Genomic DNA, 13,045 nt, shown 5'->3' with positions numbered 1-13,045 from the left:
ATCTTTAAAAATGTGTCCTACCTTTTCAAAAACAGCGATCTACAAGCTATCAACGCGTCGCATTGCGATGCTTTGTGAGCTTGAAGATCGGCTAGCCGAAGTATAAAATAGGGCTTTGTTGGTTAATGTATGTTATTATTAATAATTCAAATCTACAAAGTAACCAACTAACAAAAGTTCTCAAATAATTGTAGTGGAGTAAAAACGTACAATATCACAAAATGGACCTATACTCAAGTAAAGTAAAAGTATACCTCAAAATCTGTACTTGAGTACAGTCATTGAGTACTTGTACTTAGCTGCCTTCCTTCCCCCTCTGCCTTGATGTAATGGTACCCCCACTTTCACCTGTTGGTCTTTAAGTGCACGTACCGTATGCATGTCTCTCTCTCTCGCTCTCTCTCTCTCTCTGTGTGTGTGTGTGTGTGTGTGTGTGTGTGTGTGTGTGTGTGTGTGTGTGTGTGTGTGTGTGTGTGTGTGTGTGTGTGTGTGTGTGTGTGTGTGTGTGTGTGTGTGTGTGTGTGTGTGTGTGTGTGTGTGTGCCGTATATGTTTATGTGTGTGTTTACGTGTTTGGTCTGTAGTTTCAGCAGCATACCAGTAAATATGTCATCTCTCGTGTTACTACTGCTTACTGTTACTGCCTGTCATATAGCAGAGACCCCCCGCTCTGTTCCCATTACCTACAGTTCCCAGTACCTTTCAGCCTCCATATAGTACTGTACCATGACATGTTACTCTACTGTGTTTTCACAGACCTGCTTTGTCACGTACGTTATTGTGCCAGGGACCCCCGTTAGAGAAGATTTGTGTTGAGAAAGTTCAAAATTATTCTACATTGTACATTCTCATTCTTCTACATTGCTTCCAGTTCCTGAGTTTGTAGATCGGCTATTTTTTAATAGCTGATCGGCTCATTCGTTCATCGGATAGCTGAAATAGCAGACCTACAAGCTCACAACGTGTCGCTATGCGACTCGTTGTGAACTTGTAGATCGGCTATTTAAGCTATTTTGTCGTATGAATAACTCTATAGCTCTTAAGTGGTCAATACACTCTCAGAGTTACCTTTTTTGTCTTTTCTATTCAGTAGTTCACTTTGTATGATATTAGCTAGGGTTGCCATTTTTGCATTAGAACATATTTTATCTGGTATGGGAATGCCGTTATTGACAAAAGCAGAGGAAGCCTGTACCTCCATATAAAATATATTGTTTGTATTTATCTGTGGTGTGGTCTAATGCATAGGATACAAAAGGGAGGGTCCTTGAAATGACAAAAGTTTGAGAACCACTGTCTGTAGGCTATTGAGTAGCATGGTAGTACTTTGTGTTGCTTCAAGTTTCTATAGAGTTGACAGCTGACTGAAAGGTGACAGTGGAGGAGGAGTGATTAGAGGTGTGACAGGTTGAATAAATTACCCATTGTTAATGCTCATGCATTAATAGGCCCTGAAAGTGTGAAATCAACCACCCTAAGGACTACTAACCACGGAGTGTCCTGAGGAGACCTCTAGACCGACTGCACATATAAACAGAGCCGCTACCTTTAAACGCATAATAAATCTGAGGCTTTTTTTGGGTGTACTATTTAAATCGTTTTGAGAAAAAATGCTGCTATTTGTCCCAAAGTGACTGCAAAGGATTGCTGCTATTTGTCTTAAAAAGCTTTATACCCTGTATATATAACATGTATATGACGACGCAATGTGACATAGCTCTGTTTACACAATGCTGTACCCCCTCCAACTGTATACACTTCCCCCATTCTCAACTGTTTTTAAATTATATTTTGACGCTTGCTTTGGCAATGTAAACGTATGTTTTCTCATGCCAATAATGCTCCTTTGAATTGAATTGAATAGAAATCTTTGGAAGCTGTTTTCTGAGCTTTTGAATATTCTGTCTTAACAAACTTCAAACGACCAATTACCTTCTTCAAATATTTTCCGATTTCAATAAATATTTGAAAGCGTGGTGCTTTCATAATCTGTAAAAAAGCTGAAATCTTCAGTCGCTAATGTTGTTGTTTTTCCAACTGGAATCCTGCATCAATCTGTGTCTGTTTGTCTTTGCAGTGCTGCAGCTCAGGATCCAGAACCGTCGGCAGAATGAGATCAATGCAGACTCTGGTGAGTCCGTTTGGGTGATTATTATTGTGATGATGGATCTCCCCGTGTCGCTGCCGCACTGTTGGATGCCCCATTAATGACTTTCAACTTGTCTGTCTTACCCATGAAAGATCTCTGCACGCTGATTACACAACCACCGTGAATGATTGATGCCCGCCCCGCTCCGCGGTCTAGTTCCTGTGTGTGCGCCAGTAGTTTGTTGTTTTTTTATGCGAAAATAGCAGATATTCAAAGCTCACAATGTGTCGCGTCATGATGCGGTACTGTGAGCTTGTAGATCTGCAGTTTTCTCTTATTTGTCGTACAAGGAAATATAAAGGGCTAAAGACAGTAATATTCAACTGGTGGCCCCCCTGGGGGACTTTCTTGTAAAAGTGAATATAAGAAATAATTATTGGATGGTTGGTTGTACAATACCAATGGCATAGGGATGAACAATAATGAATTAACCATTACTGTAGCTCTTAGTGTTCATCAGTTACTTAATGTCTTAATGGTTACCGGTTATTAACCCATGAGACCTGAAGACGATTCTACATATCTCCTAAATCTCAACAGTTTTATGAAAAACGTATGTTTCTATATCAGTGGTGCTCAATCTTTTTCATGTCAAGGACCCCCAAAATGATATGTATTTGGCCGCCGTCCCCCATCAAAATATTTTGTTCCAGGGACCCCAGAAGCAAAGATTTGAGTTAAAAATGTTCGCTTTAAAAAATATATTATGTTCAAAGATTTGCACACATTTTCATGATTTTTCAAAAATAGCAGATATACAAGCTCGTAGCGCGGCACTCGGTGCCGCGCTATGAGCTTGTAGATCTGCTATTTTTGAATAGCCTAAAGTGTAAAATAATGCTTTTTAGCTCAAATCTAAAAATGACACAGTTCCAGGTATTAATGGGTTAAATATGGTTTGTTAATTTTTGTTGTCACAGTCTTGTGGCCTGTGTCCCAAGAAATGACTGCCTAATCTAGTTGAATAGCCCTGGCTTAAGAGGTTACATGTATTGGGAAAAAAACACCTTTCTGGAATCTTTCCAATAATAGTTTTTGGAAGAATTTCAGGACAATGTTAATTCGCTGTTATTGTTGCAACAAGCAGGGATTCACTGAGGTCAACACGATCAATGAATATGATTTGTCTATTTATATTCAAGATCAATGTGTTATTTTTTTATTTATGGCCGAAGCCACATCCTCTGTGTTTTACTAAATACTCTCTGTGGACAGTGGATGATGAGAGGACAGTTTGTACATAAAAAGGTCACAGATGTGACATACACATTTAATTGGCCAAGCTTGTGGACAAAATCTTATCCAACGACAACAAAATACTCTCATTACACACCAGCGATTATGCGAATGTACGCAAAATTCGGACTCGTTCCGAATAATTAAAATACACTTTTTCGCTTTTTCGCTCCTTGGAAGCTTGCATTGACTTTATATGTTTTTAAAAAAAAAACGTATTATTCGCATGAAAAAATCGCCCCCGGTGTGGAAGGAGTTTTAGAGTCTAAAATCTCATCAAATGTTGGTCCGTGGCTTAAATGCCGAATAAATAACAGACCTTGATATGAATAAAGGTTGAAAATCACTGGCCTAGAACATATACAGTTCCTTCTTTCTCTACTATACAGTACGTTTGATTGGATCTGACCCTGTTCACTAATTTGTTCCTTGTTGTGTGGTGCTTCTCCTGCAGGGTTGAAGCCTACCTGTCCCTCTCAGAAAGCCGAGAAGGAGCAGAGTGAAGCTCTGGTGAGTACTGTAGTACCTCTGACCCGCTGGGTTCATCTCAGAACACTGCATCCATCCATAGCAGGAGAACGTGTAGTGTAGAGCGCCTGGGGACCTCTGCTGTCATGTCAGGTTCTGCTCACTGACGGCTGCAGCATGCTTTCATACCACGGAATTCTGTTTCAACCACATTTCAACCATATTCCTGTTCTAACCACTTAAACCCTATACTTGGTTGACCGGAGTCCCGCAGGGCTCTATGCTAGTAGTACAACAGGAGCTGCGCTGGGTGAAATGATTTCTCCCCAATATTTTGCAATTTCAAGAAAAAAGAACAGAGAAAGAGGGAATAAAGTCACGTAAAAAGAAGGCACAATGTCAAACATGGTCAAAATAAGAATAACAAAAGTGTGTTCTCATGATCAATAGTAAAATTCTCAGAGGTAATTTTTCCATTTAGATAAACACGCAGGATTGTACTGTGTAGCTACTATATGCTTTGGACTATAGTTCGGATGCATCAGGGTCCATTTCAGAGTTCAACTAACACCCAGGCTTTGGCTGGTGTATCAACAACAGCAGAAATCCCATATAGTATAAGCTACTAAATTCTTTATGATCCACTTCAGTTCCATGCAGCAACGTGTTCCGTGGTGCAGGAGATAAACTTTAAAGTCATTTTTCTCAATTCCCAGCCCTCGGGGGAGTTAGTGCTGTTTGTCTTTGCCGTTCCATTGAGGAAGCACTCGCTTCGCTCCACTGCTGTTGCATTCACAGTTGGTGCGGTGGGAAACAGTTCAATTTCACCATATTGATAAAGGCCGTCTCAAAAAGCAATGTGCTGTACTTATAGCGGGGCTGAGAGCTACAGCGGAACTGCCACCTCGCCTGAAACTATGAAAGGCTTTTAGTGTCCACGTCGAAACACCGACAAGTTTGCACCAATCTACTGATGTGCAGACACGACATAAAAATAATGTACACAGCGCTACCGACAAAGTACATGGAGAAACAGAACACATACAGTATATAGCAGTGGTTCTCAAACTTTTTCGTGCCAAGGACCCCCAAATAGACACTTATTAGCCCGCAGACCCCCATTTGAAAAGATATGCCAGGGACCCCCATAATAGAAGATTTTTACGGCTCTCTAGCAGTGATTTTCAACCATTATAATTTCAAGGACCCCCAGTATGACATGCATTAGGCTACGGACCCCCATTTAATGGCATGTATGTCTCTGGGACCCCAATTTATATTGTAAAATCAATGGTAATTTAACTCTGAGAGTTACAAATGGAACCAAATGGACCCGTTAGGGTCCATTTGGTTCCATTTGTACACTCTCAGAGTTACAGACCCATAAGGGTCCATTTGGTCCCTGTCCATCATTTAGCTGGGGACCCCCTGGAACCCCCTGAAGTACCCCTGTGGGTCCCCGGACCCCACTTTGAGAACCAATGGTATATAGTACAACATATATAGTGAATTAGGGGGAAAACAAAACAAAGAACTTGGTGTTCATTGATCAGTTTAATTTATTGCAAGCAAAGACTAACAGAGTTGAGTTAAATAACTTGTATCGCTTCATAAGAACAGGATTGTTTCTTCCAAAATAGATGATATGTCATTTTGCACTTGAAACTCTTCAGTGTGTTGGTTTTCACATCCTCTGAAGACCCACCACAAAGAAAGCAAGGTGAAATTAAGTCAAAACTGATTGAAAACCACTGGTCTGTAGAAAGACATTACTGAGAAACACTGGTTTGAATATCGTTGCTGTCGGGCAGAAACCTTGTAAATCTATGATTTATTATTTCAACTTTAATGTTTTCTTGTTGTTGTTGTAAATGAATGCCTGTCTTCGTCATGCTACAGTGTCACACTAAAGTGGGGTTTTATAAATACTGAACCTATGAAAAGTATTAACAAGAGCTTGTAACTAAATAATAACTACATTGGATGTATTGGAGCACAGGTCAACCCCCCTCCCCCCTTTCCACCCAACAGTGACGATATGTATTATACATATACATTATAGGCTCCATTGGGAAATAGATAGGCAAACAGGTGTGTGTGTTTGAGTGTCCCGCAGTGCAATGCTGTGTATGTGATTGAGCTCTGGGTCATGGTTGTTGGTTTGACCTGCTGCTGTTTCCTGATACAGCGTTTAACAGATGATGGTGCCACTCAGAAGTCGCCCCCTAGTGGTCTGAAAACTGACACTGCACAAGGTGAATGCCATGTTTTACAGTAATATTCTCTTCTTTTGTTTAATTATTATTTTTTTGTTTTATATGCCCACAGCAAATTGATTAGTAACACTTTTGAGTGTGAATACAGCTTTTCCTCTATCTTTCTGTATCTCTACTCTCTCTCTCTATATCAGGGATGTCAAACCCATTTTAGCTCAGGGGCCACATGGAGGAGGGCCAGAGGGCCAGAGGGCCGGACCGGTACCGGACCGGTAAAATCATGGCATAATAACTAATAATAACAATAACAACAACTTCAGATAGTTTTCTTTGTTTACGTTACTTAGTCTTAGTTAGTACAAGCAAATTCTGAAAATGTAAACTTCACAAATAGGGATGGCCAAATGGAGACATTTTATTAACCGTTTACCTACCGTTAGGCCTTACCGATTAATTAATCGATAACCGTTAAGAAAAAAAAAATTGTTTTTTTTTTTTAGTGACAAAATACATTTTATTTCAAAGGGCCAAGTCTACACAATTTGTTTTGTGTCTCCAGCAGAGTTTCTAGTGTCTCTATCTCTCTCTGGAAGAGGTTGCACATGAACTCTGCAGCCGCACTGAGGTGCTCCAACACAAACAATACCAATACAAAGACGAGGAAGAAGAAGAGGAAAGTGGAAGTTACGTGTGGTTGCAGGCGTAGACTTGGCCAAAAAACAATTAAAACATTTTTTTTTTTTTTTTTTTATGTTTGCAAAATCATCTCGCGGGCCGGATTAAACTAGTTAGCGGGCCTGATCCGGCCCGCGGGCCGTATGTTTGACATCCCTGCTCTATATCCAGCGATTCCCCACCGGTGGGCCGGGGCCCACTGGTGGGCTATGAGGATATTGCAAGTGGGCCCCCATAATAATAATAATAATAATACTTTATTTGTATAGCACCTTTTAAGAGAAGAGTCACAAAGTGCTTCACCATTCAATCTGGGAACGCATCTAAAAAAGTCTTTTAAATCTTTTTTCTTTTTTGAAAACTGTATGTTGCAATAATATCAGTGGGTCTCAAACTTTTTCATGTCAAGGACCCCCGAAAATTATATGTATTTGGTCACGGACCCCCATCTGAAAATAACTAGTTCCAGGGACTTTCCCCAGAAGCAAAGATTTGAGTCACAAATGTTATAAAGTCACAAAAAATATATATATTCAAAGATTTGCACACATTTTCAGGATTTTTTCAAAAATAGCAGATCTACAAGCTCATAGCGCTCCATGAGCTTGTAGATCTGCTATTTTTGAATAGCCAAAGTATAACATAATGGCTATAGCTACAATCTAAAATTACACAGATGCGTTCCCAGGGTTGAATGGGTCGACAGAATAAAAATCGCAAAACAACACATGAATCAATAGGCGTGACGGGCACGTTTTTGCTTTAACAGAAAAAGAGAAACGCGACGAGAAATAAATCAATAAACAAACACACAACAATAGATAAAGACAAGACATAAACCAATAGGCATGACAGGCAAGTTCATGCTTAACAGAAAACTAACACGACACAGGAAATGAATCAATAAGCACAACAATAGATAAAAACAAAAAGATTCATAGGCTAGTATAGTAACTCAAAGCAATGCTACGTCGGTTCTATATCGATCCAAGCCCGGAACACAATCGATCATTGATCGATCATTAGAATAAACATGCTGTGAAAATGCACGCGGTCCACCCATCTGACCGTCCATTGAGACCGGGAAGGCATCTGTGTCATTTTTAGATTTGAGCTAAAAAGCATTATTTTACACTTTGGGCTATTCAAAAATAGCAGATATACAAGCTCATAGCGCGGCACCGAGTGCCGCGCTACGAGCTTGTAGATCTGCTATTTTTTTTAAATAGTGAAAATGTGTGCAAATCTTTGAATATGATATATTTTTAAAGCGAACATTTGTAACTCGAATCTTTGCTTCTGGGACCCCCTGGAACAAAAATATTTTGAGATGTGGGTTCGCGGCCAAATACATATAATTTTAGGGGTCCTTGACATGAAAAAGTTTGAGAACCACTGATATAGAAACATACGTTTTTCAAAATATAAGATTTATATAATAAGATTTAGAAGACATTTGTGGAATCGGCCCAAATGGCTGTCGTGTTAAGTGGTCAGTTAAGTGGTGGGGGGCCGCGGACGCTTTCAAGATTTTCCAGTGGGCCCTGATCCATGCAGACACAGTTTTTGGAACCACTGCTCTGTATCTCTCTCTCTCTCTCTCTTTTCCATTTGATGTTATCTGTGCCCCTCCCCCCATCCGGTGCCTTTTTGTGCCGGTGTGTCTCTGTGGAAATGGTGTGTGTGTGTGTGTGTGTGTGTGTGTGTGTGTGTGTGTGTGTGTGTGTGTGTGTGTGTGTGTGTGCGCGTGTGTGTGTGTGTGTGTGTGTGTGTGTGTGTGTGTGTGTGTGTGTGCGTGTGTGTGTGTGTGTGTGTGTGTGCAATGGGCCAGGCGTTTTCATCAGCTGTCAATCAGATATGAATGTGACCCAGATGTGCCTTGTATCACTCCATTCTAAGCAGCTCTACAAACATATCAGTTGATTGACAGAACCCCACACGCTCAGCCATCCATGGAACACCAATCCCTCACTTCTTTGTCATTACTTACCATCTCATCTTCCTCTCATCTTCCTCTCTTCTCTTCTCTTCTCTTCTCTTCTCTTCTCTTCTCTCCTCTCCTCTCCTCTCCTCTCCTCTCCTCTCCTCTCCTCTCCTCTCCTCTCCTCTCCTCTCCTCTCCTCTCCTCTCCTCTCCTCTCCTCTCCTCTTCTCCTCTCCAAATCTTCGATCTACAAGCTTACAGAGCTTGTAGATCTGCAATTTCTTGGCTAATATTACCCCCAGAATATGAATGCAGGGGTTCAAGTGGTCAAGTAGTGTGTGTGTGTGCGTGTGCGAGCGCGCGTACGTGTTCCAGTGTTTACTGGTCTTTGATGGCCGGTTACAACTGTAAATCATCACCTATGGCAACAGCGACGTGCATCTTCAAACCACAGCTGTTCTACCAATCCTGTTGCTCCTCTCTCTCCCTCGCTCTCACTATTGATGTCCCATCTGTTCTCACGCACACACGCGCGCACACACACACACACACACACACATACAAGCAATATAATGTTTTTTTTTTTCGGGCAATTTTTAACCCTAATGCCTAAGTTTAATTGCACAGCGATCGTCTCTTCATTCATCTCCTTTAATAACAAACACTTTGTGAGGGTGAATGAGGCCGATTGCATCCCAGATGATCTTCTGATTGATTTTGAATGGCTGTCAATGTTACTATCGTTCATAAAACTCGCTCTGAAAGTGATCCAAACGATATTGTTTACAACTTCCGGTGTCATTTGTGAAGTGGACTCCACTGCCATCCACTTCAGTTTGAACGATTTTTAAAAGGACGTTTATAGTTATCACTTATAGTTACGATTTATAATTATCATTATAGTTATCGTGCTCGGTGTGAACACGGCACTCAAATCAAGATTTTATTGTAACCATAAAACAAACATTTCTCTCGTATAAGGACCAGGAAAATGTTCCTCTCAAATGTTGTCGTCTGTGCCCAAATCTCTTCTGCCCGGTTGTGCCCGGCCTCAGTGGCTGGAGCAATTGATCTGCATTTGCACACAGCCGTTCACCATTACCATGTGCACGGAACAGCGAAGCACGTTTTTCGATTTCACCAAACCTCAGCTGTCTATTAGCGTTTTTGTGTTCGCTGGCTCCCGGGTTGCCAAATCATGTGCGTCAAACAAGCGCCGGCTTTGCCACATCCGTGAAACAAGCGGACCACACACACACACACACACACACACACACACACACACACACACACACACACACACACACACACACACACACACGCACACACACACACACACACTCACAATCTCTATTCATCCTCCATTCTCTCTCTCTCTCTCTGTGTGTGTGTTCCAGCCACAGACAGAAGTGTGTGTGCTGCACAGAGGCAGAAGAAAGCTCGGCAGACGGAGCAGCCCAGTGCAAAGTTCCAACGACGGCCCGGCTCCCTGGAGCCAGGACACAAACACACACCCGCCCCGGACAACTGTTAGTACACACACTCACACACGCACGCACGCATGCACACACCGCGCACATGCACTCACAACACTCACACATGCACTCACAGCACTCACGCATGCACACACTAGACAGACACCCAAACACTTAAATGCTTTGCTTGTGCGCATGCCAGTGTCGACTACCTTTTTTCACTGACAAAAACGAAATAATAACTAAATAAAAACTAAGCTATGATGACTAAAACTAAGACTAAATATATTCACTATTTCGTCAACAAATAAAAACTAGACTATAATGTTAGTAAGGGACTATAGTGGAGAAGAGATCCAGTAGAACTAAAAGACAAGTCATTTTAATGCTTGGTTGCGCTCGGGTGTTGCGCTCTGAAAATAGCCGATCTACAAGCTCTCGTTGTGAGCTTGTAGATCGGCTATTTTCAGCATGCAACCAAGTGTAAAATCAGCCATTACGACGCCATCAAGGCACCGCCAAACTACATTTTAGTTGACTAAATCAACTGTAGATTTAGTCGACTAAAACTAGACTATAAACAGTAAAACATTTCAGATGACTAAAATATGACTAAAACTAAATGGAATTTGATTCAAAAGACTATGACTAAAACTAAATCAAAATTTGTTGTCAAAATCAACACTGGCGCACGCACACACACACACACACACACACACACACACACACACACACACACGCACACGCACACGCGCGTAAGTTCCTGTACCCCGAACTCCAAGTCAACCTTCTCTCAGCTCCGCTTTGTGACCTTCCTTCCTCTCCTCTCTCCTCAGGTCCTGTGTCCTTCCCTCTGTCCTCTGATGTCTTCGAAGATGACATCTCGTCCTGCTCCTCCTCCTCCTCCTCCGCCGAGCACGGCCTCCTCCACCAGTCGCCGGCCTTCTCCTGCTCGCCGGGGCTCCCGGGTGACCAATTACTGAGTGACTTGTCACCCGCGGGCCCGCCCCTCAACCACAGTCCGAGTCACGCTCAGGTGAAGATGGCAGATTTGGATTGAAAGGGGACGACCTCAAAGGGCATTAAAACCATAACGAGGCAAAGCCAAAAGCCTATATGTGATAAAAGAAATAATACTTTAAAGCAGAGGTCTTCAACGTTTTCAGGCCAATGATCCCCTAGCTGAGAGAGAGATGAAGCAGGGATCCCCCCCCGCTATATCGTATAAAATTGTGTTTCAGATTCAACTTTTTTTGTTTACGCGGTCTGCTCTTTTTTTCCCTCTACACCTATACCTCTTGGCAAAAATAGCCGATCTACAAGCTCACAACGCCTCGCGCTGCGAGGCGTTGTGGGCTTGTAGATCTGATACTTTTGGCTAAAGTTCTCCTCAGAAAAGGGATGCTAGGGTTCAAGTAGTAAAATAGGTAAAATAAAAAATCCTATCACACAAAGACCCCCTAGGGGTCCCGGACCCCCTGTTGAAGACCCCTGCTTTAAATTGTTTCAACCAGGGGTGTCACGATTTGCATAATCCACGATTTGACTTTTGATTTTAAGGTCACGATTCGATTGTATTTTTTATTCCAGCGCTGACTGCTATATCATTATTCATTTTGGCTATGGAGTCTTGATTTGCAAAGAAAATCGCTCAGGTTTCTCAATACCTACCTTTATTTGAATAATAACATTTATAAATAACAAATGAGAATCTCGAATAATAAAACGTTTAACATATTAACAGCCTTGTGGCTTCCCCTGGACGTGCGCATGCATGATTAACAGAACGAAATAACGAGAACCACGATCCTGCTTGTAGTTACGATTCACTGAATTAACATCAATTGTGATTCAATTTAGATTCGTATTGAAGCTTCCTTAGTTTCAACCGGCCAGCCAAATAGGTTATCAGCATGCACATGAGACTGCACTAATCGTACATCTGTTCATACGGTCATTGTTTATGCCCCTAAATAAGTCAGTGTCTCCAAAGATGTATAGTTACTGCATTTGTCTGACTGACTGTACTGAACAGTCAGAATTAATGACACTAAATGCAGAGACAGGGGGGTGGGTGACAGTTGCCCCCAGGGTTCCTTGAGGGGGTTCCAGCTGGGGGTCCCGAGTCACATGATTGATAGCTATGATCCAAATGGACTCTTTATGGGTCCATTTGGTTCCATTTGTACTCTGTCGGAGTTAAATTGACACTGAGGATTTTACAGTGTAGATTGGGGACCCCAGAGATTAAATTGACACTGAGGATTTTACAGTGTAGATTGGGGACCCCAGAGATTAAAACAAAAGTGCTGTGGCCTTCTGCGTATCAAACAGGAGGTCGTCCTCCAAAGGAAAAGAAGTTTGAGAAACACTGTACTAATAAATTACTTATTATATCTGTGAAGGGGTCTTGATGAGCGCATTAGATTTCCGGAACACACTGGATATAGAGTAAATGTTAGCAGACAGACAGGTGTATTAATAGGCTCACGGTGTCACTCTGACATTCTCTCTCTCTCTCTCTCTCTCTCTCTCTTTTCTTTTCCTTTGCCTTTCAGTCGGCTTTGGTGTTGCTCCCGGCAACCGAGGGCACCGGCCAGCCAATGAGCATGACGCTGGGCGAAGCGACCTCCACGGCAACGACCGGGAGACCCAACGGAATGTACGTGACCTCCTCCTCGGCCACGCCCCTGCTGCCAAAGGTAACCTAGTGGCTTGTTATAGGAGGCACAGGAGATGGGTTTTCAGCCTGTCTTTTGAACCACTTTTAACCTGGCGTCCTGACTTTTGGGCCTGTGGAAATAATACTGTAAGCCACTCGGGTCAGTCTGTCTGTCCCAAATGTTTATTTCTTTTACTGCATACATGGGCAACTGGCGGCCCGGGGGCCACATGCGGCCCAAA

At 42.2% G+C, this 13,045-nt stretch overlaps 1 protein-coding gene across 1 annotated transcript in view; it reads left to right on the top strand.

Moving 5' to 3' along the window:
* Window positions 1-13,045, top strand: part of LOC311039292 (uncharacterized protein) — a 32,886-nt gene that overhangs the window by 7,592 nt on the left and 12,249 nt on the right. The window contains exons 3-8 of the mRNA XM_084049052.1: window positions 2,077-2,130; window positions 3,839-3,894; window positions 6,041-6,107; window positions 10,064-10,195; window positions 10,978-11,177; window positions 12,700-12,843. Of these exons, the coding sequence (XP_083905178.1) occupies window positions 2,077-2,130; window positions 3,839-3,894; window positions 6,041-6,107; window positions 10,064-10,195; window positions 10,978-11,177; window positions 12,700-12,843 (653 nt within the window). The remainder of the gene's footprint in view (window positions 1-2,076; window positions 2,131-3,838; window positions 3,895-6,040; window positions 6,108-10,063; window positions 10,196-10,977; window positions 11,178-12,699; window positions 12,844-13,045) is intronic.

This window comes from Gymnoscopelus microlampas, assembly GCF_963454915.1.
Source record: "Gymnoscopelus microlampas genome assembly, chromosome: 3".
NCBI lineage: Eukaryota > Metazoa > Chordata > Actinopteri > Myctophiformes > Myctophidae > Gymnoscopelus > Gymnoscopelus microlampas.
This window is presented reverse-complemented; position numbering and strand designations above follow the sequence as displayed.